Source organism: Daktulosphaira vitifoliae, unplaced genomic scaffold (assembly GCF_025091365.1).
Source record: "Daktulosphaira vitifoliae isolate Bord-2020 unplaced genomic scaffold, ASM2509136v1 Scaffold_5, whole genome shotgun sequence".
Taxonomy (NCBI): domain Eukaryota; kingdom Metazoa; phylum Arthropoda; class Insecta; order Hemiptera; family Phylloxeridae; genus Daktulosphaira; species Daktulosphaira vitifoliae.
This window is the reverse complement of record NW_026099576.1, coordinates 21001444-21029182: the sequence shown is the minus strand read 5'-3', so window position 1 is coordinate 21029182 and position 27739 is coordinate 21001444. Positions and strand designations below refer to the sequence as shown.

Here is a 27739-nt window from a genome sequence, read left to right as displayed (position 1 = left end):
ATTTTGAAAGTGTTGCGAAAGGTCTGACACTTTTATATATATCTTAAATTAAAGCTAATGTAATATACTTTATAATGGTAAAAAAAAATTTCGGACTTTATTTTATCTTCATGGTGAAAACAGACATTAAACTTAATAAAAAAAATACGATTTTTGTAAAAAAATTCTTTTTTATATTTTTAACTTTATAATGCTATAACTTCTCGAAAGATGTATGGATCAATATAATTCTTTTTTTTGTAGATGCATGATGTCTTTACCTATCATTTGGTATATTTTTTTTATAAATCTGACTTTTTACCTGCCTACAGGGGGGGATTCAAAATGACAACTTTTTCACAAAAAATTGACTTTTTCAACTTAAATTTTGAAAGTGTTCCGGAAAGTCTGACACTTTTTTATATATATTAAATTAAAGCTAATGTAATCTACTTTATTATGTAAAAAAAAAAATTTCGGACTTTATTTTATCTTCACGGTAAAAGTGGCTACCGAATGCTATTTTTGTGAGGCGATTTTTGTAAAAAAATTCTTTTTTATATTTTTAACTTTATAATGCTATAACTTCTCGAAAGATGTATGGATCAATATAATTCTTTTTTTTGTAGATGCATGATGTCTTTACCTATCATTTGGTATATTTTTTTTATAAATCTGACTTTTTACCTGCCTACAGGGGGGGATTCAAAATGACAACTTTTTCACAAAAAATTGACTTTTTCAACTTAAATTTTGAAAGTGTTCCGGAAAGTCTGACACTTTTATATATATCTTAAATTAAAGCTAATGTAATATACTTTATCATGGAAAAAAAAAATTTCGGACTTTATTTTATCTTCAAGGTGAAAATGGCTACCAAATGCTATTATTGTGTGAAAATTCTCAATTTTATTTTTTACATTTTTAACATTATAATGCTATAACTTATTGAAAAGTGTATTGATCAATATAATTTTTTTATGGGAAATACTATTTTCTAATAATCTCTTTTTTATTCGACATACTTTGTCTTAATCAGGATATTAATAAGGAACTAGCAGTTTATGAAGCTTTTGGAATAATCCACCAATTTTTTAAAATTAAACACTATCTAAAGATTTGCATCGAAGCGTTTTTTTTTGATAGTGATTTTAATCACTGTCAGATATCATTATACTTGATCCAACTATGCCACGTCACCACTGTGCCGCGACCCCCCTGTGCTGGGTTTTTTTTTTTTTTTTTAACTTTATAATGCTATAACTTATTGAAAAGTGTATTGATCAATATAATTTTTTTATGGGAAATACTATTTTTTAATAATCCCTTTTTCATTCGACATACTTTATCTTAATCAGGATATTAATAAGGAACTAGCAGTTTATGAAGCTTTTGGAATAATCCACCAATTTTTTAAAATTAAACACTATCTAAAGATTTGCATCGAAGCGTTTTTTTTTTATAGTGATTTTAATCACTGTCAGATATCATTTACTTGATCCAACTATGCCACGTCACCACTGTGCCGCGACCCCCCTGTGCTGGGTTTTTTTACTATAAACTTTCACAACAATCAACTTTAAAGCATTAAAAAAATAGGTTAAATATGTTATTTTCATTATTTTTAACATATTAAAAATCAAAATTAGTAATAATTTGAAAACAAATTTTTATTTATATGTAAATACTCATTTTATATTAATTAGTAATAATATCAAAAATTAGAAATGATAGAAAAAGTCTAATTGCAGAATTGCAAACAGCGCGACAAGTTGAAAAAAAAATATATTTTTGTTTCAGATGAAAGTTCCTTATAGTCCAGTATATTTATTCATAAGTAACAAACATTTTTTACAAGCACTTTATTATTTTTATAATTATTCCTTATAAATTACAATATTAAATTATTGAATATCAATTTCAACTGAATTTAATTTCTGTAATTAGTATTTATTCCTATATTATTCTTTTAAATCAAAGAACCACTAATCAAGATATAATTAAGGAATAGGAGTTGATGTTACTTTTTTAATCACCGTCAGATATCGTCTATGCTTGTCCCAATCGTTTCACGTCCATACTGTGCTATGACCCCATTGTGATACCATTTTATTTTTTTAATATACCATAAAAAGTGATTTTTAATTTAAATAAAGTTTAACTTACCTAATATTAAATATTACTTAATACAGAATGACACAAACTTATCTAAAACAATGTTTTATTGTTGTCAATTGATGATAACATAAGAGGTTAAAACACTGATTAAATTAAAATAGTTTGTTTTCATGCTTTGGTCAAATTACATACTTACAAAATGTATAAGGTTTTCACCTAAATAACATTTTTGACAGAAACGATATTTTATTAGTTTAATAACATTATTAAATGCTATACTATTTTATTTACAAATCAAATAGAAAAAATTTACTCATTAATCATAAACTACTAACATAATTCAAAAATAAAACACGTTAAAAATCAGTGGTGTTTCGCAAAAAAAAAAACAAATCTTTTTATTTCAGGATATACGCTGAATTGTAAGCATATACTGTCGGCGAACAAAGAGGCAGGTAGTTCGGACCGGTTGACCTGCTGCCTAGCGTCACAGAAGGGATCGGTACTACCTACCAGGGAAAGGTAATGAGGGTGGCTTGTAGTCTCAACGACGGTCAGTTTTTCAGAACCCAGTAGAAGAAGAAGGTCGCAGCAGATATTTCACTCTTAAATATTACATATTTCTTTAGTTATTTTTGTTAAAAATTATTTTCTTAAATAAAGCAAGTCAATTTGTGTTTGACCATTCACTGTAAGTAAGTTTGTTTTTTATTTTATTGCATAGAATAAATTTGTCTACAATAGACAAATTTACACATAACACAATATTATTTAGAGCAATTCTAAATAAGTTAACTGCATGAGTTCACTTGCGCACAGCTACATTGGGCATAATTTACATAATCAGAAAGAAATAATTAGAGTGTGGTACCTTAACTGTATTTTAATTATTTCTGTTTTATAGTCATCGTTGTCGGCGCACTGCGGTGGTCGATTGACGTCTAGGGTACTCGTGCAAGGCGGTACTCTACTGTTATGTGCCATCGGTACTCTGCGGATACCATGACACGTTTAAGGGCACTGGCTCAGAGCGAGTGTTCTATTGTTCTTTTAGTAATCGTTGTCGGCGCACTGCGGTGGTCGATTGACGTCTAGGGTACTCGTGCAAGGCGGTACTCTACTGTTATATGTCGATGGTACTCTGCGGATATCACGACATGTTAAGGGCTATTTACGCAATACTCACAGATTAAGCTACACGACATAACGCATATAGTATTACTTGTTAACCAGCGTAGGTTACTCATGCAGTTAGGTTATAACGACATTTGATATATTTTACACATGGTAGAGTTTCATACTCTTTTTTTTATTATTTTATGATTACAGTCCACTCACGAGCATTAACATTGGCTCTTCGGACCGGATAACATGTCAGAGACAGCTTTTGAGAAGGCTGTGAAACGGCGTAATCGAGTTATGCGTCAAATTCAATCTATGAGTTTTTATGTACATGAATTCAACGATCGTACAGAAGTGGGCCATGCTCAACTTAAGCATCGTTATGAAAAATTACGTGAGCTTCAAGCAGAATTTGAAGTAATTCAAAACAAAATTGAAGACATTGCTGAAGATGACGAGCAGTTTGTCATAAGACGTAGTGTCGACGATCAGGTTTTTGAATTATTATCAGTTATATCAGCACAAATGGCCAATTTTGCTGAAACTAGTTCAGCAAAAGGGTGTCAGAGTTCCAGCTCAAAGACAACAACTAATAGACGAGTGAAACTGCCTGTTATACCACTGCCTACTTTCAGTGGACGCTATGATGAGTGGTTAACTTTCAGGGACACATTTCGCTCAATGATTCATGACAACAAGGATATTGACGAAATAGAAAAGTTTCATCATCTAAGAGCAGCTCTCAAGGGAGAAGCGGGAAAGGTAATAATGTCATTAGAAACAACTGATGACAACTATTCAATCGCATGGAGTTCAATTTGTCAACGTTATCAAAACCGGCGGTTAATTGTAGGCACTCACGTTGCGGAGTTGTTCAAGTTGCCAGAGCAGAAGACGGAAACTGCAAGAGGTCTTCGAGAATTAGTCAACAACTTAAATAGTCACATTCGTTCTTTGTCATCTTTAGGACAGCCAACGGACAAGTGGGACGCCATATTAATTCATTTAGTGACTAGCAAAATACATGCAGTTACTCTGCGTGAATGGGAATGTACACGAACTGACGACGAGCCGCCAACAATAAGTGAGTTCGGAGATTTTCTCGACAAAAGGTGCTTGATTTTAGAATCTGTTGAGGCGGCTAGTCATATTAAGTCCAACGCGGAAACTTCACGGGACAAACCAAAGGAGCCAGAGAGAAGGCGTCAATGGTCAAAGGCATTTGTTGTATCTAACAAAGAAGCACAGCCGGCAAAAAGGCGTCAAACTGCGGTCTTACAGACGACAACAAAACTGTCGTCGTGTCCAATCTGTAAGGGTAATCATTGGGTGTATAAGTGTGAAAAATTAGCAACAGGCACAATTGATGAGAGAGTTCAACAAATTCGTGAGGCCAGGTTGTGTCTAAACTGTCTTCGACCAGGCCACTATGCTGCAGTTTGCAAAAATGGCAGTTGCAAATTGTGTGGAAAGGGTCATAACACGCTTATTCACCGAAACAATGAAGTGGCCCAGGCAGAGAAAACTGTAGCAAATGTAGCAAAAGCTGAAGGCGGATCGGTTTTGCTGTCTACAGCGATGGTTCGTGTTGTAAATACACAAACCGGTAAGTCTTGTATGGCCAGAGCACTGCTAGATTCTGGTTCGATGTCTAATTTTATGACGAGACGGTTGGCAAATTCACTACAACTCTATCAAGAAAAAACTAATCTCACCATCTTCGGAATTGGTAATTCTTCGAACGGGGCCTTAGGTCGCGTTCATTGTCAAATTCAGGCAACAAATTCGACCTACAAACAGCGTACATCGTTTGTATTACTGAAGGATGTGACAGATCGTATACCAATAGCACGTGTACCGTTAGCGTCTGTTCCGATTCCTAGTCAAATTCAACTCGCAGATCCGAAGTTCAATGAGCCGAGTCATATAGATTTGCTGATAGGCGCAGAACTATTCTTCACATTGCTCAGAGGAGAACATGTTACATTATCGGACTCTATTACGTTGCAAAATACGGTGTTTGGTTGGGTAATTGCGGGACGCGTAAACAGTAATGAAAATACAGAAACAAATATTCAGTGTTTCACCGCGATTACACAGCCAGACGAAGATTTAAACACACTTTTGCGTAAGTTCTGGGAGCTTGAAGAACATAATGACATGACGATACAAAACTCAAAAATAACAGCGTGTGACAAATTTTATAGAGAAACAACACGGCGAGATACAGACGGACGGTATGTAGTAAATTTACCGCTATGCAACGAAATCTTGAAAAATCTTGGCGACACGAAAACAATGGCAATCCGTCGGTTCTATGCATTAGAAAAACGATTAGAATCCTGTCCAGAGACAAAGTCGGCCTATACACTATTTATGAAGGAGTATGAGGCATTGGGTCATATGTATGAAGAGACACAACCGATAAGACGGACATTACCAGAAGCATACTTGCCACATCATTGTGTGATTAAGGCAGAGAGTACCACCACCAAACTACGCGTGGTTTTTGATGCGTCAGCAAAAAGCACAACGGGAATCTCACTAAATCAATCAATGATGGTCGGCCCCACAATTCAAGAGGATCTATTCAATATTCTAATCAGGTTCCGGCTACACTGCTATGTTATAACAGGGGATATTGAGAAAATGTACCGACAAGTTAAAATATGCGAACCGCACCAGCAGTTACAAAAAATCATATGGCGTGATCGACCCACCGAAACATTAAAGACGTATGTTTTGACCACCGTAACATATGGTACAGCGGCTGCGCCGTACTTGGCTGTCCGAACCTTGCATCAGCTTGCCGAAGATGAAGGTGATAGCTTACCAGTCGCTGCCCAAGCAATAAAACGTGATTTTTATGTTGATGATTTATTAACCGGAGCTGACACACTGACAGAAGCTAGACGCCTGCAACGTGATGTTAGTTCATTATGCGAAAAAGGCGGTTTTCTTTTACGAAATTGGTGTGCTAACCATACTAGCCTGTTGAGTCATTTACCAGAAAATCTAAAGGGTACCATTCACAAGTTAAATTTTTCGGACAATATGGTCACTAAGGCACTTGGGGTGAATTGGGTACCAGTTACAGATAGTTTACACTATAAGGTCACGGAATGGAAACCAGCGAAAACAGTGACAAGGCGAGTCGTCACTTCAGAGATCGCTAAGTTATTTGACCCACTGGGATTGATGGGTCCCATTATTGTTACAGCAAAGATTTTTATTCAATCTTTATGGCGCCTCAACACAGGATGGGACAGCCCATTGCCGCTCGAATACACCAAGCAGTGGATAAAATATCGTAAAGGTTTAGTAATATTAAACAATATTACTATTCCTAGACGGTCAACTATCTCTACGAAGCAAGGCATTCAAATCCACGTATTTTGCGACGCGTCCGAGTTGGCATACGGCACATGTGTATATATACGCTCGACAAACGATGACTCAATCGTGTACTGTCAACTGTTATGTTCGAAATCACGTGTAGCCCCATTACGAAACACTACTATACCACGTTTAGAATTATGTGCCACGTTACTGGGTGCCAGACTACTTGACAAGGTAAAGACGGCACTAAAGGGTGTGGTGAAAATTAATCGTTGCTGTTTATGGAGTGATTCTACTGTGGCATTAACATGGATAACTGACCAACAAGGTAGTCGATCATGGAAAACATTTATAGCAAATCGTGTAGGCGAAATTCATGACCGAACGGCGGGTTGTGAGTGGTTATATGTCAAAGGAGAGGATAATCCAGCCGACGTTATTAGTCGGGGAATTTCTGCCTCACAATTGGCTGAAAACCAACGTTGGTTCTGTGGGCCTGAGTGGCTAACATATCCAGAAGACGCATGGCCAAACAATACTAAACCCCAAGTCGAAGAGCCTATCCCTGAACGGCGCATACAACAAGTCAGTTTGATCAGCACTGAAGTGACGGACGATACGATTCTCAAACGGTTTTCACGAGTAGAACGGCTACAACGGGTCACAGCATACATGTTACGATTTATTAAAAATTGTAAAAGAGAAAAAACAACAAGATTCATTGGTGAATTATCAGTATCAGAAGTACAGGACGGATTAAACGTGTGGGTACGAAAATCACAACACACGGCATTTTCAACCGACATTGACAACTTGAAAAATGGCCGAGAAATGAATAAAAATAGTAAGCTAAAAACACTGCACCCAATTTTAAACACATCCGACATCTTGCGTGTTGGAGGGCGGATTCAAAATGCACAAGTAGATTATGACGAAAGACACCCCGTAATACTTCCGGGGGACGAATTTACCAAAATGTTAATTGCATTTGAACATAGAAGATTAATGCATGCTGGCCCGTCGCATCTTCGAGCATCTTTGCGGCAACGGTTTTGGATTTTTGGAGATCGCAACTTAACTAAAAGAGAAGTTCAAAATTGTGTCAAATGTTTCCGTTGGAGATCAAAAACCGCCACTCAATTCATGGGTTCGTTACCCGCAGCACGCGTAAATCCATCACCAGCGTTTACCGTGTGCGGTGTAGACTACGCCGGGCCCTTTCATTTAAGAGTTGGTGGAAAACGAAGTCGAACAACTACCAAGGCATACGTAGCACTATTTGTATGTTTTGCCACACGCGCAGCGCACTTAGAACTGGTGTCAGACTTAACGACAGAAGCGTTTCTTGCCGCATTTAGACGCTTTATAGCAAGACGTGGAAGGCCTGTTGAAGTAAACTCTGACAATGGGACAACATTCGTCGGAGCTGATAATTTACTATGTGAATTCATACAACACTCACAAGCCACAATTGCTAAAACCGCCGCCCACGAAGGCATACAATGGAAGTTTATCCCTGCGCACGCACCGCACTTCGGAGGCTTGTGGGAAGGTGGTGTAAAGGCAACAAAATATCATCTTCGACGAGTGGTAGGTCAAGCAACGCTGTCGTTTGAGGAACTTACAACAATATTGGCACAAGTCGAAGCAGTTCTCAATTCACGGCCACTGTATGCATTATCCGACGATCCATCCGATCTACAACCAATCACGCCAGGTCACTTCTTAATTGGACGTCCATTAACATCATTTCCAGAACTTGACTATACAAAAATTAAGGCGTGGAAACAGAGATGGCACATGATACAAAATATGACACAACAGTTTTGGAAGCAATGGCAATCAGAATATTTACATCAACTACAACAGCGAACAAAATGGACGAAACCACAACAAAATTTACGTCTTGGTGAATTGGTACTAATAAAAGAAGACAATCAAGCACCACTGGCATGGAAACTAGGACGTATAGAACAAGTTTACGCGGGACCTGATGGAAAAATTCGTGTAGCAACATTAAAAACAGCAACAGGTTCAATCCGCCGACCCATAACACGACTCAGTAGACTGCCTATTGTTGAGCCTGGAAATTCATCCAGTTCAACAGGGTGCGGAAGGTCGGCGAACAAAGAGGCAGGTAGTTCGGACCGGTTGACCTGCTGCCTAGCGTCACAGAAGGGATCGGTACTACCTACCAAGGAAAGGTAATGAGGGTGGCTTGTAGTCTCAACGACGGTCAGTGTTCAGAATTAAGTAGATGAAGAAGGACGCAGCAGATATTCCCCCTTTGTTATATTTCATATTTATTTAATTGTGTTTCATTTTGTTATAAGTTATTTTCTTAATAAAGCAAGACAATTTGTGTTTGACCATTCACTGTAAGTAAGTTTGTTTTTTATTTTATTGCATAGAATAAATTTGTCTACAATAGACAAATTTACACATAACACAATATTATTTAGAGCAATTCTAAATAAGTTAACTGCATGAGTTCACTTGCGCACAGCTACATTGGGCATAATTTACATAATCAGAAAGAAATAATTAGAGTGTGGTACCTTAACTGTATTTTAATTATTTCTGTTTTATAGTCATCGTTGTCGGCGCACTGCGGTGGTCGATTGACGTCTAGGGTACTCGTGCAAGGCGGTACTCTACTGTTATGTGCCATCGGTACTCTGCGGATACCATGACACGTTTAAGGGCACTGGCTCAGAGCGAGTGTTCTATTGTTCTTTTAGTAATCGTTGTCGGCGCACTGCGGTGGTCGATTGACGTCTAGGGTACTCGTGCAAGGCGGTACTCTACTGTTATATGTCGATGGTACTCTGCGGATATCACGACATGTTAAGGGCTATTTACGCAATACTCACAGATTAAGCTACACGACATAACGCATATAGTATTACTTGTTAACCAGCGTAGGTTACTCATGCAGTTAGGTTATAACGACATTTGATATATTTTACACATGGTAGAGTTTCATACTCTGTTTTTTATTATTTTATGATTACAGTCCATTCACGAGCATTAACATATACCCTTCAATATAAATAGTAAATAAGTATTATTTTTCTAGAGTTTATGTTAATTAAAATAAATGTTAGAAGATTTACGCTATATACCCGCTTAAAGTAAAATTACTCGAAAATTTGTTGCACTGTAAAAAAACATTGCGTTTTAAAATTAAAATCTAGATTTTTTCATTTTACAAAAATTGACTTACCTTATTTTCTTTTGTGTACCCTTCATATTATATCAAAATACTTAATTTCTAATTTGTCATTGATAAAAAAAAAACAAAAATTTAATGAAAAGAAAAACTGTAATATATTCCTATACTTTATCATTAAAATATATAAAAACTATAATATAATCTCGAGTGTAGGTTATTTCTTTTTTTTTTTGCCCAAAATTATGTTTATAAACATGGTATAGTTAAGAACATATTTTGTTGGTCAAATCATCATTAACATTAATAAACAATGATGGTACTGACACATTTAGTGAAATCGGTAAATCTATAAAAATTATAATTCAATTTCGAGTATAGGTGATTGTTTTTCAGCTAAAATTATGAGTTTATAACCATGATATAATAATTCAATTGTTTAGTTAATTAATCAATTCATCTATGGACGGATCACCATTACATCGACACCAATAGCGATACAAAAAAAATGTGAAATTAGTAAGTTTGCGAGCTTCAAATAATTATTTACATTAATGAATAATAATAATTAAAATAATAATTGTATAATTATAATTATATTTAATAAAATCAAATAAACTTTAATATAACATTATATCACTATTTTATTAAATGAATCGGTCATTTCGAAAAGGCCATTTCTCCACATTTTTTCAAAACTGCTTTTATGTGATAGATGTGTATATTTAATAATAATTCATAATTCCTGCGAAACCGTCATATCTCCAACAACTCGTTTAGTCTAAAAATAACAAGTGCATTCGAAAAGGCCATTTCTCCAAAAATAACTTGATCAGCAATTTTATTTGTTAAAATTCTATTTTCATCTGGTTTATTGTCTATCTGTTGACGATAACAGTTGATAATAACAATAATAATTATTGTAATTATCAAGAATATAAAATAATAATAAGTCAATTTGAGTAAATTCGAAAACGAAACTGAGTCTACGATTGGTATTAAAATAAAAAATTAACTAAAAAGAAGTGATGTTGAAGTTCATAAATAAAATTATTACAAAGAATGCACAGTATATTTTGTAAGACTAATTAATTAATTTTATATGATAATATACAATAAACAATTGATCAGAGTCGCGAGGTCATAATCAATGAAAATTTACAATACATTGGAAAAGGCCATATGAAAAACACGTTCATTCCCTCATAAAATAATCCAATAGGTATAAATAGTCAATATTATATCATAGTTGGTTTTTTATAAGGGAATTCAATAATTCAACCCTTATTCAATTTTCATCTAAATTTATTTTGATCTTTAAAAACAGTTTTTTACGTTTCCAGAAAAATAAAATTTTATGGAGATATGGCCTTTTTAAAAAAACCGATTCAAATGTAAAAACTACTAATGATTTTTAACGCGATTAACTATAAAATTATATTTTTTTACTTAGTGAACTATTCTAAGTATTATTTTGTAGAAAGTGTGCAGGTAAAGACTGTGTTAAATGCAGCTAATTAAAAAAAATAATAAGAGATATGTTAAGCAAAATATGAATTACAAAAATATTTTTTTAAATTATACATGCAAAATATAATAATTCTTAATTATTGATAAATGATATTTTAATCTACTTTTTAAATTTAACTTGTTGAAGCTCTTAGCCTTTAATATTCAGTATTGACTAAGTTGATAAATCTTTGGTAAATGGGATAAGTTTGTCGTCTAATGGTTTGTTTTGGAATTCTGAAACTTTTTTGAAACCCAGATCTTCATAACAAGATTTGTAAACATCTTTACAAAAATTTTCAAAATAATTACACGCATTATAAATAATTTGTAATTCCCGTTGTAAATCTGAATTATTTGATATATTTTTTGAATTCTTAAAATCTGTTATATAAGCCATTTCGTTATTAAAAGGTTTATTAATATGACATTGAGTGTTTATTATACTAATTTCGCTATGTAATTCAGAACTAAAGTCGTTAAAATAGCTTATAAAAATTTCTAGAAGTTTTTCAACCATTTCGGTTTTTGTTTTATCATTTAAAATGATAAAGCTTTTTTGATAAAAATTATTGGTCTTCAATAAACGGAGAAAATCTGAAACCCATTTTAAAATGTTATGTAAACTCAGTTTAGAGCTAAAATTATCACTCCATATTGATGATCTATTTAAAGTAATTAAAGCTTCATATAATCCTTCAAGCATTTTTTTGGATTCGTTGAATGAGCTAAATAATTTAATCAAACAATTATGGTAAAATTCGTTTGCATCTTTATTGCATACAAATAATATAGCAGATAATAATGTACGATATTTTTTAATTATTTCTATATATCTACATCTTATTAATTGTGATACATGTTCTTTTTTTATTCGAAAATTTATATTATTAATTTCGTCTTTCATTATATAATCTACAGTGTATAGTTTTTCATAATAAATTATAATTATGTGATTCATTGATTCCCAACCAGATTCTTTACGAATAATATTGAGAGCTTTAATTCCATCATTTTGATTTGTTTCTGGATCAATTGGAGGTATGAATCTATATTAAAAATATATATTTTGATCATTACGTTAATACATAGATTATATAAATTTAATTATTATTAATGAGACATAGTTTAATTTTCATTCAGATTAATTAAGCAAAAGTGTTTGAAAATACAGAATTTATGTTTTAAATTATTATTCATATGTTAAAATATTGATAAATAAGAATACAATTTCTTAAAGAAATTTTTTAAGTTGATAAAATAAAAAAATAATATTTTAATAGTCTTTCTTTCATGAATTTCTACGAGCTAATTAATTCTTTTAAATATATAGCATGGATAAAGTTACGTCTAAAATTTATTACGCACAAAAATAGATTTTTAATCATTTTAAAAAAATACCGCTATACAGGGTGATTTTTTTATCATAACCCACTCAATTACTTTACTAGCCATAATTGGTAATAAACAATACGTGACTGTGACAGCGATGTCATAAGAATCATTTAGCTACCTGTATTTGTAATACCTTGTGTTTTATACATGTATATAAACTCAAAAATTTGAAACTTTCATTAAAATTCATTAAAAATTCAAATGCCATTTACTGTTGAATTAAAAACTCAAACATTTTATTAAATTAAAAATATGTGTTACCATTTAAAAAAACAAAGTTGACACCCTTACCAGGCATAAGGGATGAACTTAAAAAGTATTACATAGTTAATAATTCAAGAATAATGTGTAACTAAAGGTAATAATAAAAAAAAAAATTTTAATTATTATTATTCTGTAAGTAATTGAGTGGGTTATGATAAAAAAATCACCCTGTATATAATTTAAAACCATAGCACCAAAATAATGTCGTTGGGCAATCTTTTAAAAAGTAATTATTTATTTCAGATAAACTAACTATTTCAAATGATATTATAAAATATTGGGTTACTGTATTTATATTACAATTGCACCAAATTAATTTTTTTAAGTTTTTACAAAAGGAGTTGAATGTTTACTATAATACGTTTTACAAATGGCTTAGTCAAAAATAACTTAAACTTTAAAAATAAATTTCTTGTATTTACAAAAGACACATTAAGCTATTTATAATCAAATATAAAGTAATAAAATTAATTTAAATGTAGAAATTCTTACTCAGCTTTTATGGGTTCAAGAAATTGTTCAAAGCCTAAGTTCTTGTACCAAATATCTATAGTTTCGTCGTAAAACTTATTAGGTGGGTTCGAACATACACTGGAAGAGCTATTTTTCTTAATGCGTTCATAAGTTTCAATTTTTTTCAAATAAGTTTTTATAGAAGGGTCAATAATGTTAAGACTATTTTGAAGAAGATTGTTTACTCTTTTAGATGCATTATTATAAAATTCAAAAAGATTCGCAAATTTCGTAAATACGACACTTGTAGAAAGTTCATGTGATGATATGTTGTTATTAAAGTTGCTAGTCTCTAAATTTTCTTTTGAGACAAACTGATACATAAAGTCGATTTCATCAATTATAGCATGCGGCACGGCATTTTCAGAAAACAAAAATCTTATATCTATGTAGCTTATAAACTTCATAGCATTGTACAAACTTTCAAACATGGCCTTAGAATTATTCACCTGTTTTACTAGAAATATAACACAACTAATAAATTTTTTTACTGAATTGTTTTCATAAAATTGCTGACATTTACGAATGATAACATAAATGTGATAGAGATATTTTTTTACTATTTTAGTGTACATGAAATTGAGTGCGCTTATTGTACAACGATAATTATACGTAAAATCAAGCAGCTGGCTTGGTTGAAAAGCTTCCTCTACACCAGTAGCATTTTTTGAATCTTGTTTTTTATATGATCTAATTTGTGAATAAATGTGACTCACCACTCTTTCAATGTAATTTTTATAATTATCATGATAAGTTTTGCAATGAACTCCTTCATATGATTTCAACACGATAACGGCAATGGATATTAAAATAAATGATTTAAGTTTCATTGTAAAAAAATATTAATATGAAAAAATTACTTGTTTAAAACTCTTAGATTTATAATGAACATATGCAAATGTCTTTATTATTAATTTATATCACTTATTTGTTAATAAAAAATATGTATAAAGATTATAAATCTAATTTCTATGACAGTAAGAATATACTTCAACTAAATATAACTAGTTATTTATAAATTATTATTAAATATTTTTTTTTATGGGATGTGAAAATATATTATTGTCTATATGTCGATACATTTTTCCTTTGAAATACTTTAAATGTTTATATCTAATAAGCTAATAAAGTTATATTAAAAATTCAAATGCCATTTACTATTAAATTAAAAATATGTGTTACCATTTAAAAAAACAAAGTTGACCCCCCTCCAAGGCATAAGGGATGAACTTAAAAAGTATTACATAGTTAAAAATTCAAGAATAATGTGTAACTAAAGATAATAAAAAAAAAAATTTTTAAATTTTTATTATTCTGCAAGTAATTGAGTGGGTTATGATAAAAAAATCACCCTGTATTTATAAGACTTTAATTTTAAAGGAATACGCTATATTTTTAAGAGCTAGATTTAATTAATATTACTTACCTTTTATTGTACTTATTTTCAGACTACATAATGGCAATAGCATTATTTACATAATGAAAAGAAAATAGCATCGTTCCAACCAACTGTTTAATTAAACCGTTTCCAGATTCTGATAAAACAATTATTAAATTTTATTAATAGCCACTGGGACATGTCACCATTAATATATTACTTAAATTTGAAAACCCTGATGTATCATAAAAACTGCTTTGTATAAAAATATTTAAAAATAAAATTTTTAGTAAGAATAAACAAAATTATGAGTTTCAAATTGTTTTAATTTATGTTGTCAATATTTGTATTTAAGTTTTAGGTAAATTCAATGAAGCTTGCTAAAGAGTAATAATAGAATAATCTTCAATTTATGCAAATGAAATAATTTTAAAAAAACCAAAAGTATTTTCTGAATCGTTAATGTCTTCATCATTTAGCGATGAAAACAATTTAATCAATTAAAATTAAATAAGTTTTCAAATCATTATTATGTTATTTAGAAAATTATTATAGTATAATGCTTAAAACTAAACCAATGACTAAAATAATATCAAATTCATTTCGACCATAACATACAATGGAACTAAATAAATTTTATTTTTTTATTTTAATGCCTTGTTTATATTATACAGAGTGATTTATTTTCATAACCCGCTAAGTAATAAAAGTAATTTAAACATCTATTTTTTTTATATAAAAATTATAATTTAAGAATAGCCCCCTTGGATACCCTACTGTTGCATTGACATTCGATACGAAGCTGAGAAGGTATTAATTTTACAATGATGTGTTTTTTTTTTGTGTCTGATGGCACATTTTTTCAGCTCTTACTAGTCTGATTTTGATAAATAATATATCAAAAGATCACAAATTGTATCTAGTTGAAGATATTACCCTTAAAAATTAAAAAAATTTCCCTCATTCCCCGTAAATAGGGGAAATTTCCAATTTTTCAAATCGGTAAATTTCGTCATTTTTTTACTTTTTTTTCTTAGAACCAGTGCTCGAATTGGGGGGGTGCGCAGGGGGACGTAGCTCCTCTACTTTTTTTAAAATTTTTTTTGAGCACCCCAACTACTTTTTTTTATTGGGACGGGAGGACGGTGGAAAATACCACCTCTTTTTTTTTTTTAAATATTAGTATGATAATGAAATATGATTTATTAATAAATACTAAATAAAGTAATGAGTAAAAAAAAAAAAAAAGGTCTTCAAAATACTAGGGACGCAGTTTTCAAATTGTTAAGTTGAGCTCCCCTACTTATTTTTGGCCAATTCGAGCACTGCTTAGAAGTACCATAAATTTTTTAAACATTGACAAAACAACTTAATTTTTTTTTATATTAAAACTTTAACACATTTCTTGTTCATTCGATATCATTTTTTTGAAAATTTAACACTTAACCTGCTCACAGGGAGGGATTTAAAATGGCCACTTTTTTATGAAAATTAACATGTTCAACTTTTGAAATTGTTTCAGAAATACTGCGTCCTTTAAACATGTATCAAATTAAAGCTTATGTCATGTACTATAAAATGAAAAAAAAAAATTTTGTCCTGACACCTTATCTTCTACGTCAGGGGTCTTCAACCCGCGGCCCACGGCCTGCCCTGTCATAGGATGCGGCCCGCGATCACATTTGAAATTAAGCATGTATATTTCCTATTCCAATAAAATTATTACGGCTTAGCCATCGCTATCGGAAATATGCGATAAGATAAATTAAATTACCTACCTGGAGATAAATGTTGGCTGTTAGTTCGTAATCGATTGTGGAACGAGTATGATACTTGTATATTTGTATAATATGTCGGTCAGTAAAAAACATACAATCTCGGATGAAAGTCGTGTTTTCAAGAAAAATGGCCCCATAGATATTTTTTTATTCAAGTTAAAGAAAAGGCAATATGTTTGATTCGACAATAATCGATTGTACATTTTATTTTATTGGCGTGAACATATTTTTTCACGAATGAAAATTGTTAAATCTAAAACTAAAGTTCGGTTAACTGACATTCACTTGGAAAATTCACTCAGAATTGCATCGTCTCAGATCCAACCAAATATAAACAAATTAGTTAGTGAAAAACAATGTCAGTTATCACTCTAAAAATAAAATAAAAAATTTGTAATTAAAAAAAATGTGTTATCCATATATGTTTTATTTATAATAATAATTTAAAATGTAATCATAAAAATTGTAATAATAAAACTGAAATAATGTATAAAATACATGTTTTTACTACAATTGCGGGCCGCAAGATTATTAAAAAATTATTAAAAAAAAAGTTGAAGACCCCTGTTCTACGTGCAAACAGCTGCCGTAGTTAAAGAAATGCTATTTTTATGATAATATTTTTGATTTTAAATTTTCAACTTTAATTTGCTATAACTTTTAGAAAAATGTATGTATCAACACAAATTTTTTGTTATAAATACATTATATATACCTCTTTAAATCACCATACTTTTAATTTAAATTGGACAATTTCCCTTTATACAGGGGGCGTTCAAAACTTGAAACATACGGATAAAAATTAGAACTTTTAAAAATACTGCGTTCTTTAATCAAATGTCAAATTAAAGCTTATAATAAATACTATAAGTTCAAAAAAAAAAAATATTTTCCTACAATTTTTTTGCTATAGGAAAATGGTCGTTGAAATTAACGAAAAATGTAATTTTTATGTAAAATTGCCATAACTTTTTGAAAAACGAACAAATAAAAATGATTTTTGTTATATTGAAACCTTAGATATTTTTCTTTCATTTGATATAATTTTTTTTGACTAGTTGACTCTCTGCAGGAGGAATTCAAAAATCAATTTTTGCACACAAGTTAAGCTTTTTCAATGTGATTTTTGAAAATGTTCTGGAAATATTGACACTTTTATTTAATCTTAAATTAAAGCTTATATTAAATACTTTACTATAAAAAAAAAATCGAAATATAGATTATCTTTTCTTGGTCAAAAAGGCTACTGTATTCAAAGATATGCTATTGTGTTAAAATTCTGTGTTTTGTATTTTATTTTATTTTAAAATATCTTATAAGGGAAATACACTGACTTTCTTGAATATTATATAATTTAATTGACATAGAATATAGTTCAAAAGACATAATAAGTTAATCTTATTTAAATTTTTTTGCTTTTGAAGTGATCTATTACGATAAAAATACAAAAAAATTCGAGCTTTTCTGATAAATTTACCGTAAATAGTATTTTATAAAATTTTCTGACTCTATATTAATTTTAAAAATACCATTTTTTACTATTTAATTATGTCAATTTCAAACTTGCAAGTTGAGCTAAAAGTTATGGCAATAAATAAATTTTTTTTTTTATTATAAACTTTCACAAAAAAAATAAGTTAAAAATGATTACTTTTAACATATTAAAAATCAAAATCAATAATAATTAGAAAACAATTAATTATAAAAATTATATATTATATTTTTGTATCTAAGAATTCTCTGGAAAAATCTGGATGTAATTAAGGAAATAGAAGAAGATGTTACTTTTGTAATTATCCACTAATTTCATAGAATTAAATACTATTTACATATTTGTATAGGAGAGTTTCTTATGATAGTGATTTTAATCACTGTCAGATATCATCTATACTTTTCTCATTTATGCCATGTCCACACTGTGCCTCGATCTCACAGTGCTACCGTTGTTTAGTTTAAATTTGATATTTATATATTGTTTAAAATTTATTACAATAAAAATCAAGCCACTGGTTAATACCTCAGATTGATAAAAATATATTTCATTTCAAAAAATGTATTCATAACATAATGATACAATGAAAAATATTTACATAAATACTAAATATTTCAATGGGAAAAAATATGAATATTAATTTTAATTTTTATAATTTACAATTTCAATAATAAATGTAACATGAATTTAATATTATTTCAGTTATCGAGAGCGTAAACATTGTCTAGCTTTATCAAAAATTTCTTTTTTTAATTTAACTTGTTCTGGATTAGTAGCTATTAAATCAAGACATAACTCAACTGATTTTGTATAATTTTTTGTTTTATACAAGCATATAGCTAATTTGTAACCAATCTTAAAGTCTTTTTTTCCACATAATGCCCATGCTCTTTCATAGTAAGTCACTGAATCATCTAGAATAAAAAAAATATCACCAAATAATATTAATACCAACACAAAATGTTATATTTATATTAGCAAAGATACAATTACCAAATTTTTGTTCTTTCTCAGCTATTGAACTAAAAATTTCTAAGCCTCTAACTGACGATTTGTTATAAATAAACACTTTTTTAACTAATTCACTTGAGATATCGATTTTTCCACTTTGTAAGTATAATTCAGCCAAGAGTAACCAACTTTTTTCTAAATACTCTGCTTCTTCAAACTGCCATGTTGATTTGGCTACTCTTTTTAAAATATTACGAGCTCTTTGTGATTGTTTTTGATAAATAAATCCAAGAGCAATGCCTAATGTTGCAGCAGTTCTACACAATAAATTAAACACTCATAAAGTACTATTAAAAAGCTTTAATTTGATATAGGTTGCAAAAAGCAGACGTCCCGAAACATATAAAAAAGGATTTAAGTTAATTTATACTATTTAATTTTCAATAAGTTTCATCTATTTTCAGTTTAGGCATAATCAGAAAAAAACCATACTTATTTTAGGGTCATAGATTGATAAGTACTACCGGTTTATTGTAAAATCAAGTGTATAGTTTATCTTATTTTCATGAACCAGTAGTGATTATTGATATATGACATGATAATATTGCAGTCTTTTAAAAATTGGTATGTTTTTTTAAGATTTTCCTTAAACTCTAAGCAGATAAAATTCATTTAAAATCAAATAATATTTAAAAATATAAAATACAGTTTGTTTTCCAATTGAAATAAATCTGATATAAATAAAATTGGGATGTCATTTGAAAATCATAAGTTGATAGAATGAAGGATGATAGCATAAAATTAATTTTTTTTTTAAATAAAACAGATCAACAAAGATCAATTATGGTTAAAACAAAAAAAAATAATGATTATTTCTAATACTTTTAAAGATATTTCATGAGATGAAGTTAAGGAATCTGTATAATATTATTAAAACCATGAAAGATAATTTATATAAGTTACTTATATGATTCCTGCAACATTTCATTGAATAAATGATTTGCTTTTTCAATAGATTGTTTCTCTTTAGACATTAATAATATAAAAGCAGATAACAACTTGAAAATTTTCTTTTCTTCTGATGTGTTAGGTTTCATTTCCTATAAAATAAAAAAGTAATAATAAATTAAAATAGTTTAAAAATAATAAATATTTAAATTAGTTACTCATATATTATTAATATTTTACTTAATTTAATAATAAAATATAATCTTATTACTTATAAACAGGGTGACTAAATTACACTTGAAAAAATATGCTATTTTAAATTAATTTGTTTGAGGGTTACAAAGAAATCTCAAGCATAAAATATATGTAAATTATTTTTATTATTTATACATAGATATAGAACATAAATGTTAGTAATTTAATCTAGTATCTGTTAAAAAAAAATACAACAAAATTATTAAACTTGAATTAGACATAGTAATTATCCATAATTTAATTAAAATTAAACTAAATTTTAAATTAAATTTGTTATTTAATATTGGATTCCAGGGAAATTCCAAGCTATAAACAAATATATTTTTTATAAAAGCCCACTGAATAAATATAATCCTAACCTATTTTTTATTATTTTTTACTTACCTCCATTATTTTATTAGCTAAACTCAAATTTAAAGAAGACTCATCTAAGCAAATTTGTACCATATTATGTAATGATTGTTGTCCCCATTCAATATCATTTTTAGCTAAGTTAAAATGTTTCATTGCATTAACTATAGAAGTAGTAAACCAAAAATATAAACCATAACAATAATGAAAACCAGCTTGGTTTTTATGTTTATGAGTTGGTATCATGGTTGATTTTAATTCATCTAGACAATCAGTTCTCCGACAAACTTCAATTAAACGAGCTAATGCTGCCCAATTCGTTGGTTGTTTTTCTAAAAGTGTACAAAAATATTTTTTTGCAGTGATGAAATCACATCGACGAAATGAAAGATCAGCTACAATCAACATTGCTATATCATTGTTTTTGTCTTTAAGAAGAGAAGAACATATAATTTCACAAGAAGTCCAATCATTTACCTATATTTGGAATTATAGAATCTATAATTATTTGAATAAAATACTATTTATAAGTTTTCAATTAAATTATTGTTGAGTATAAATAGATAATGACTAATAATTAATAAATTTTTAAAATATTAAATTTAACTTACTTGCATATATAAATTAGCTAATTTTATTTTGATTTCTTTTGCTTCAACACTGTCTACTTCAATTAGTACCAGAGCTTGTTTATATAATCCTATAGCTAAATCATTTTTACCCAGATTGAAAGCTATTTCTCCACTACGTTTTAATATGTTTAAACGAATATTTAAATCTTGATTTTCCAAATAAGAACATTGCTTTAATATATCTAATGCTTCTTCTAAATTTCCTTTCTTCTCTAAAGCCTTGTAAAATTGTATAATGTAAATATTATATTAAATTACACAATAATAACTAAGTTATATAATATATATACAAATTTATTACATATGACATCGTCATCACTTTCACAGTTAACGGAAGAGGACCAAGTACTTTGAGAGCCATATCACATTGATTTAATTTGATCAATAAATTTGCTAAATCTAAAGCTCCTTCTTTTCCTGAAATTTATCAAGATAAAAAGTTATAAATAACATTTTTTTTTTTTTTTAATAGGTTTACCTGATTTATTATAATATTTTATTGCTTCAGCATATTGATGAGTTGCTACAAGAATTTCTGCCACTTTTAAGTTCATTAAATTATCACTTTTTATAGTTAATGCTTTTTTGGCAATTTTTATTGCTTCGTCTGGCTCCTAAATATATACATTTTTTAAATGTAAAGTACATTAAGTAATTTAATAAATTAAATATTAACCTGTATACTTATATAAGCATTAGCTAGAATAATCATATTTTCTACAGTAGGATTAGAATTTACTAGTTCTTGATAACATTCTGCATATTCAATTGTATCTTGATTACTATTGATATAAATATCGGCTTTCATTTTTTGTGCCTAAAAAAAAATGTATAGTAATAAATTTGTTAACAATTTTTTTTTAATTACCTACTTCATTAAATATGTATTGGTCTGGAGTGATTTTCATTAAAATAGACAATGCTTCGCTAGTATTATTATTATACAAAGCTATATTGGCTTCTGCTAATTTTATATTCCCTACATACTTTGTTCCATTTAAACTATTATATGCTTTTTGTACTGTTTTATTAGCATTGTTAAAATTGCCAATTACACAATAACTTTGACATAAATAAATAAACAATGTAGCTAAATCTTGTTGGTTTAGTTTATGTTCAACTACAATTGGACAATAAATGATAATTTACAAGGTTATATAAAAATAATAACTGAAAAGTACACAGATAAATATAAATTATATTGATCTGTGTAATGTTTTAAGTAAATTATATCATATTATTTACTTAATGAATATTTTAGTGCAGTTTCAAAGGAATTAATGCATTCTTCGTGTCTTTCATAATGCTTGTGAACTAATCCATTCAACATATGATATAATGGTAATTCACTAATAGATAAATTGTAACTGAGACCCAGATCTAAACTTTTGGAGGCATTAGTAAAATCTTTCTAGTTCAAAAATAAGTTAAAAATAAAAATTAGTTAAAAAGTGTAATGCCACAAAATTTTACTTCTTGAATCATGAGTTTAGCTATCATGAGATGTGCATCAGTATTGGTAGAATCCAATTCCAAAAGTTTTTTTAAAGAATGGTATGCTTCTTTTATACTTTGAATACTTGCTAGTAATATCCAACAATTAATTAAACCTGGACACAACATTAATAGTTTATTCAACATTTTTTCTATAAAACTATTATCTTTTAGGTGTTTTAAAAAAAACAATATCAGATCTGGATTCAGCTTGGTTAAATATTCAGGACCAAAAGAAAGATTTTCGACAAAGTCAAATAATTTGTTGATGGCTAGTTTTATTAACTCTTCTTTATCATTGACATCATTAGTACACAAGGCATTCATAAATATTAACTCACTACTTTTTTGACTACCTTGAATTTCATTTAAAATTTTTATTTTATCTTTCACCTAAATAATATAAAAAACTTACAGTAATTTAATATTTTAAGAAATACCTAAAATTAAAAAGGTGTAATTGATATTACTTGTGAGGTTATCTCATTCAATGCAATGTGACATAAAACAATTCCTTCAAGAGCTTTAGGTACAGGTTCTCCATTACTTGTAAGTTCGCTATAATACTCAATGGCTTCCTCATAATGTCCAGATAATAGTATTTGATAAGCTAATTCTAATTTATAATTTATATTTGAATCCATACTAATAGCTATTTTTGTAGCACGTATGCATTCATTGATAATTCCTTTATGTTGGCCACAGACACGAACCAATGCTGAAGACCAGTACATAAATATATGAGCACATGGTTCAGATTTTTCTACTATTTCAAAAAATTGATCAGGTAGCTCGTCATATTTTCCATTGACTACAATATTATTCAAAATATTGACCTAAATATTTCATTAATACTTGAGTTAAGTTAATTAATATATAAATTAATAATACATAAAAAATTAATTTTAGGTGCTGATAGCTTGAAAAATTCTGAATGAAGGCCAAAAAAATTTGTATAAAAAGATTTATTAAAATATAGGAAACTTCATTGAACAATAATTATATTTATGATAATATAAATAATTAAATATTTTTTTACAAAATTATTTAAAACTAAAATTTTGTAGTTCAAAAAATTGAGGCATTATCAAAGAAAATATACTAAGTCACTAAAACTGAACTTTACAGAAGAAAGAAATATCTATTAATTTAATGCAAAAAAGTTTTTGACAAGCATCTTTTTGTTTTATATAAATTTCAATTCTAAACAAAAATGTGTTTTATTTTTACACAGTCAATAGGATATGTCTTAACAAATTCTTCTTCTTCTTCTTCTTCAAAAAAAAAAATGTTTGAACACAGTACCTTACCTATGCCAATAATCAATTGTTGAAATTAAAATTAAAATTAATTTTATAAAATTCATACAAATTATTAAATATTTTATAAGAAAATTAATTTTATCTAAACGAGTTTCATTTTTATTTTTTATGAACAAAAATGTATTGAAATTTTAAAATTATATTTATACCTTAACTTTCCTATCAATTTTAGATAAAAACAAAATTAAAAAAAATAATTTTCCTAGTTTATTTTCATGTATAAGGAATAGCTCAGATGACTTAATAATAATTACTGAATTAAGAAGTAATATTAACAGTCAAACAATATTAAGCATGTTAGTATATTTTTTACCAAAAAACTTATTATTCATGTATTACTTCTAAATATTGTTATTTTTCATTACTAACCATAAGAGCTATTGAAGAGTCTGGTTCAATTGTTAAAATACGATCTGTAGTTTCAAGTACTTGCACCCAATCTTGTAAACCTAAATACAACCTAAGTTTTTCAATAAACGGTGGTAAAAAGTTTGGAAATTTGACAATTAATTGATTTAACATGTAAATTGCATCATTTGTGTCTACTGTTGCTACTTCTCCTAAATAAGCTTCAATTGAATCACTTTTCTAAAAAATATTGTAAATAATTTTTCAATTAAATTTTTAAATAAATAAATGATATTAATTTTTAATCACAAATTATTTTTGAATAGGTTGTATGAGACAAAAATATCTTGTGATATATGAAGACATATTGTAATAAAATACTTAGTAATTAAGCTTAGGGAATTGTAGTATTATTTATCATACAAGTATACAAAAAAGCTTTAAAATATTAAAGTTAAATAACACTCAAACATGTATTTAACAAGCAATCAAGCAAGCAGTAGATAACATGAAACTACAACTAAACTCATCAGACAAAAAATGAAATTAAACTCATTAATGTAACAATTAATCGAGTTATTAGAAGACTACATAACTTTGGGCATTTATACATAATTAAGTAAAGTTATAAGTTTTATATAAGAAAAGATTTTAATCAACTGCAAAAAAAAAAATTAAAAGAATGTCAGCACTTAACCATTTCATACAAGATTACAAGTTTTTAGTCTAATATGATAAAAGAAGCATACCTAAAAATATATATAGAATGTTCAGTAAGCAACGAAACAGGTTGCTATTATTCTCATTGTTTGTAAAAATTGACCTGTTTCCTGACTTACTGAATACCCTGTATAAAAGTATTGTTATAGCCTTTTCATGTGTTATAAAGTGAACAATAAAAAAATACAATTATATAAATTAATTTACTTGGGATAAAACAGCTCTAAAGCAACTTCTCGAGCTTTTATTATGGTAGCATTTTAATTCTAACCATCCTTTAACTAAATAACCATTAACAGAACTGGGAAAATCCATTAAAATACGTTCAACATAACATTTTGCTTCTTCCAGGCGTTCACAAAGAATAAGAACGTTTGCAGCATGATATAATACATTTTCAGTGATATTAAAATTCTTAGCAGCAGATTCTAAATTTTCAATTGCACTAGTGTCAGTTATCTATTAAAGTAATTCAAATATGTAGAAAAACAAACAAAACTTTATTTTCGGTTTTAAAATATCATTAAAGTTTATTGATGAATTTATAAATAATTGTTATAATTATTTGAGTAAAATAAACTAATATTACTTCAAACTTCTTATGTGCATGTATCATACAAAGTAAAGTCGCCAAACCAACATCAATATCATTTACAGTTGATTCCAGTGTTGATAATCCTACAGAAAGCTTATTTTGAAGTATTAAAGAAAGTCCTAAGTATAGTTTGAAAGATGCATTCTTATTGTTACTCTCTATAGCTTTAGATGTAGCATGCTGGGCACTGTAGTAAAACTTATTTCTAAGAAAATACTGAATAATTTCTAAATCCATAATAGTGTATAAATATATATATTTAATTAAATAAATAAAATTTAAGTCATATAGCTATTATATATTGTAAAATCTACAATTTAACAAGAAATAAATACAGCCTGATTCTGATTACTCTACTAAAATAGAACATATTTTTTGATTATGTTTTTTCATTATAATTCTGAAAAAAATTTGAATTTCATTGATTTCTGATATTGATCCTAAAAAATATATAAATAATTAATGTTTATATTATGAAACAATAAAATCTAAAATTCAATATTTTTACATAAATATTTTTTTTGGAAATCAGGTTTGAAAATGCTTGTTAGTTAAAACAAAGCATATTTTAATATTTATATATTACTTATGGTATTATTTTATTAAATTATCATTTATTTTGATCTGTTCAATTTAAATTTGATAGAATATAGTTAAATAGATATTAAAAAATCTTTGTTTATTTTTAATACATAGATTTTTATTTAGTAATAAAAACATTTTATTTAATGAATTATAGTTTAATAATATACAAGTCATCATTTATCTCATTGAAAAATATAACATATATTCTATGTAAGTTTCTACAAATATTTACGTGATTAGAGTATTAACTCAGTAAAAGAACCCAAGATAAGAATAAATTCAATAGAATTTGTTAGTCGTATGGAATATGACAACATGTATCAGTAAAAAAAGTATGGAAAAAAATAAAAAGCATAAAACAAATATTTCATTAATTAAATGGAAAACTATTAAATATATTTTACTTAAGACATTAATCTGTAAAGTTTTTTAACTTATATTGAATTAGAAAAACAGTCACAAGTAAAATAATAAGTCTGTTACTATAACAACCAATTATTCACAACAAATAATAATAATTGCAAGTACTATATAAATGTAACACATTTTAATAGATACAATTAAGGGATCCTTTGGCTCTATCCTTAGCATCCTTTGGGATAATTTTAGCACCCTGTAGCAGTTTTAACCATTCTTTTAACATTTTTTAAGGATAAATAATATAATTTCTCATATTATCATAAAAATAATTACTATTTTTTTTGAAATCTTGTTTTTTAATATTTTGAGTGTACAATGCCTAGATTTAGTGTATGTATTTTGTTTAAAACATAGTAATACAATTTGGTTTCAACAATTAAACATAAATACATTATTTCACGGTTGAAGTTCAAATTTTCAGTGGTAGGAAAAAAATGTATGTATATTATACAATATATATTATAACATATTTATTAATAAATAAAAATAGGTTAAATACATCATTTTTAGCAAAGTTAGAAAATATTTTTTGGTCTTTGGAACTTAAGCATCTACAAGTTTTTAAAACACTAATTACGCCTATGTACATTTTAATGATTAAAATTAATTCATTTTTATAGCACTTTTAAACAATTTATAATAATATAAGTTTTATAAAAAATGTTAAAACAAGGTCTAAGATAATAAAACTAAATATAAATCTTAAAATAAAGAGTAACACAAATTTCAAACAATTTACCTCGAAAATACGATTTCCTTTGAGAGCATAATCATGTTATTTGTAATTGAGAAATTAAGATAAGTTTTATTAAACTTAATAAATTTGTGTTCATGATTTATGGGCACTTATCGAGGAATTCACAACTCATAAAAATCTCAAAAATAATAATCCTTCAAAAATATTTTCTTTGACTAATTCGCATTCACAACAATAATTCTTACAAATTTAAAAAAATAATAATTTTATATAATTATTATTTAAAATTATAAATAACGTACATGTGATAATGATAAAGTTATCAATGTAAATAAGATAAAAAGAATTCAAATATAAAGAGT

General features: G+C 28.1%; 3 protein-coding genes across 4 annotated transcripts in view; 1 reads left to right on the top strand and 2 right to left on the bottom strand.

Moving 5' to 3' along the window:
• The first annotated feature begins 2534 nt into the window (after positions 1–2534).
• On the top strand, positions 2535–8940 carry LOC126907917 (uncharacterized). The gene is made up of 2 exons (XM_050689602.1): positions 2535–2792; positions 3427–8940. The coding sequence occupies exon 2, from the start codon at positions 3469–3471 to the stop codon at positions 8764–8766; it is 5298 nt and encodes a 1765-aa protein (XP_050545559.1). The 5' UTR covers positions 2535–2792; positions 3427–3468; the 3' UTR covers positions 8767–8940.
• A 1367-nt stretch (positions 8941–10307) lies between these two features.
• Positions 10308–27739, bottom strand: part of LOC126907928 (uncharacterized) — a 134793-nt gene continuing 117361 nt past the window's right edge. Inside the window, exons 1-2 of one of the 2 annotated variants that reach the window (XM_050689634.1) lie at positions 13391–14315; positions 10308–12288 (exon numbers count right to left, since the gene is read on the bottom strand). In XM_050689634.1, the coding sequence (XP_050545591.1) occupies positions 11415–12288; positions 13391–14241 (1725 nt within the window). In that variant the 5' untranslated portion in view covers positions 14242–14315 and the 3' untranslated portion in view covers positions 10308–11414. Of the gene's footprint in view, positions 12289–13390; positions 14316–27739 lie in introns of those variants that run through there. The other variant, XR_007704652.1, reaches the window with a different exon arrangement.
• On the bottom strand, positions 18456–27661 carry LOC126907919 (tetratricopeptide repeat protein 21B-like). The gene is made up of 16 exons (XM_050689604.1): positions 27420–27661; positions 25670–26115; positions 25288–25539; positions 24382–24600; positions 23161–23526; positions 22670–23083; positions 22442–22607; positions 22069–22316; positions 21873–22013; positions 21675–21810; positions 21498–21613; positions 21176–21415; positions 20598–21041; positions 19974–20110; positions 19053–19327; positions 18456–18973 (listed from the first exon to the last, which is right to left on the bottom strand). The coding sequence occupies exons 2-16, from the start codon at positions 25910–25912 to the stop codon at positions 18762–18764; spliced, it is 3609 nt and encodes a 1202-aa protein (XP_050545561.1). The 5' UTR covers positions 25913–26115; positions 27420–27661; the 3' UTR covers positions 18456–18761.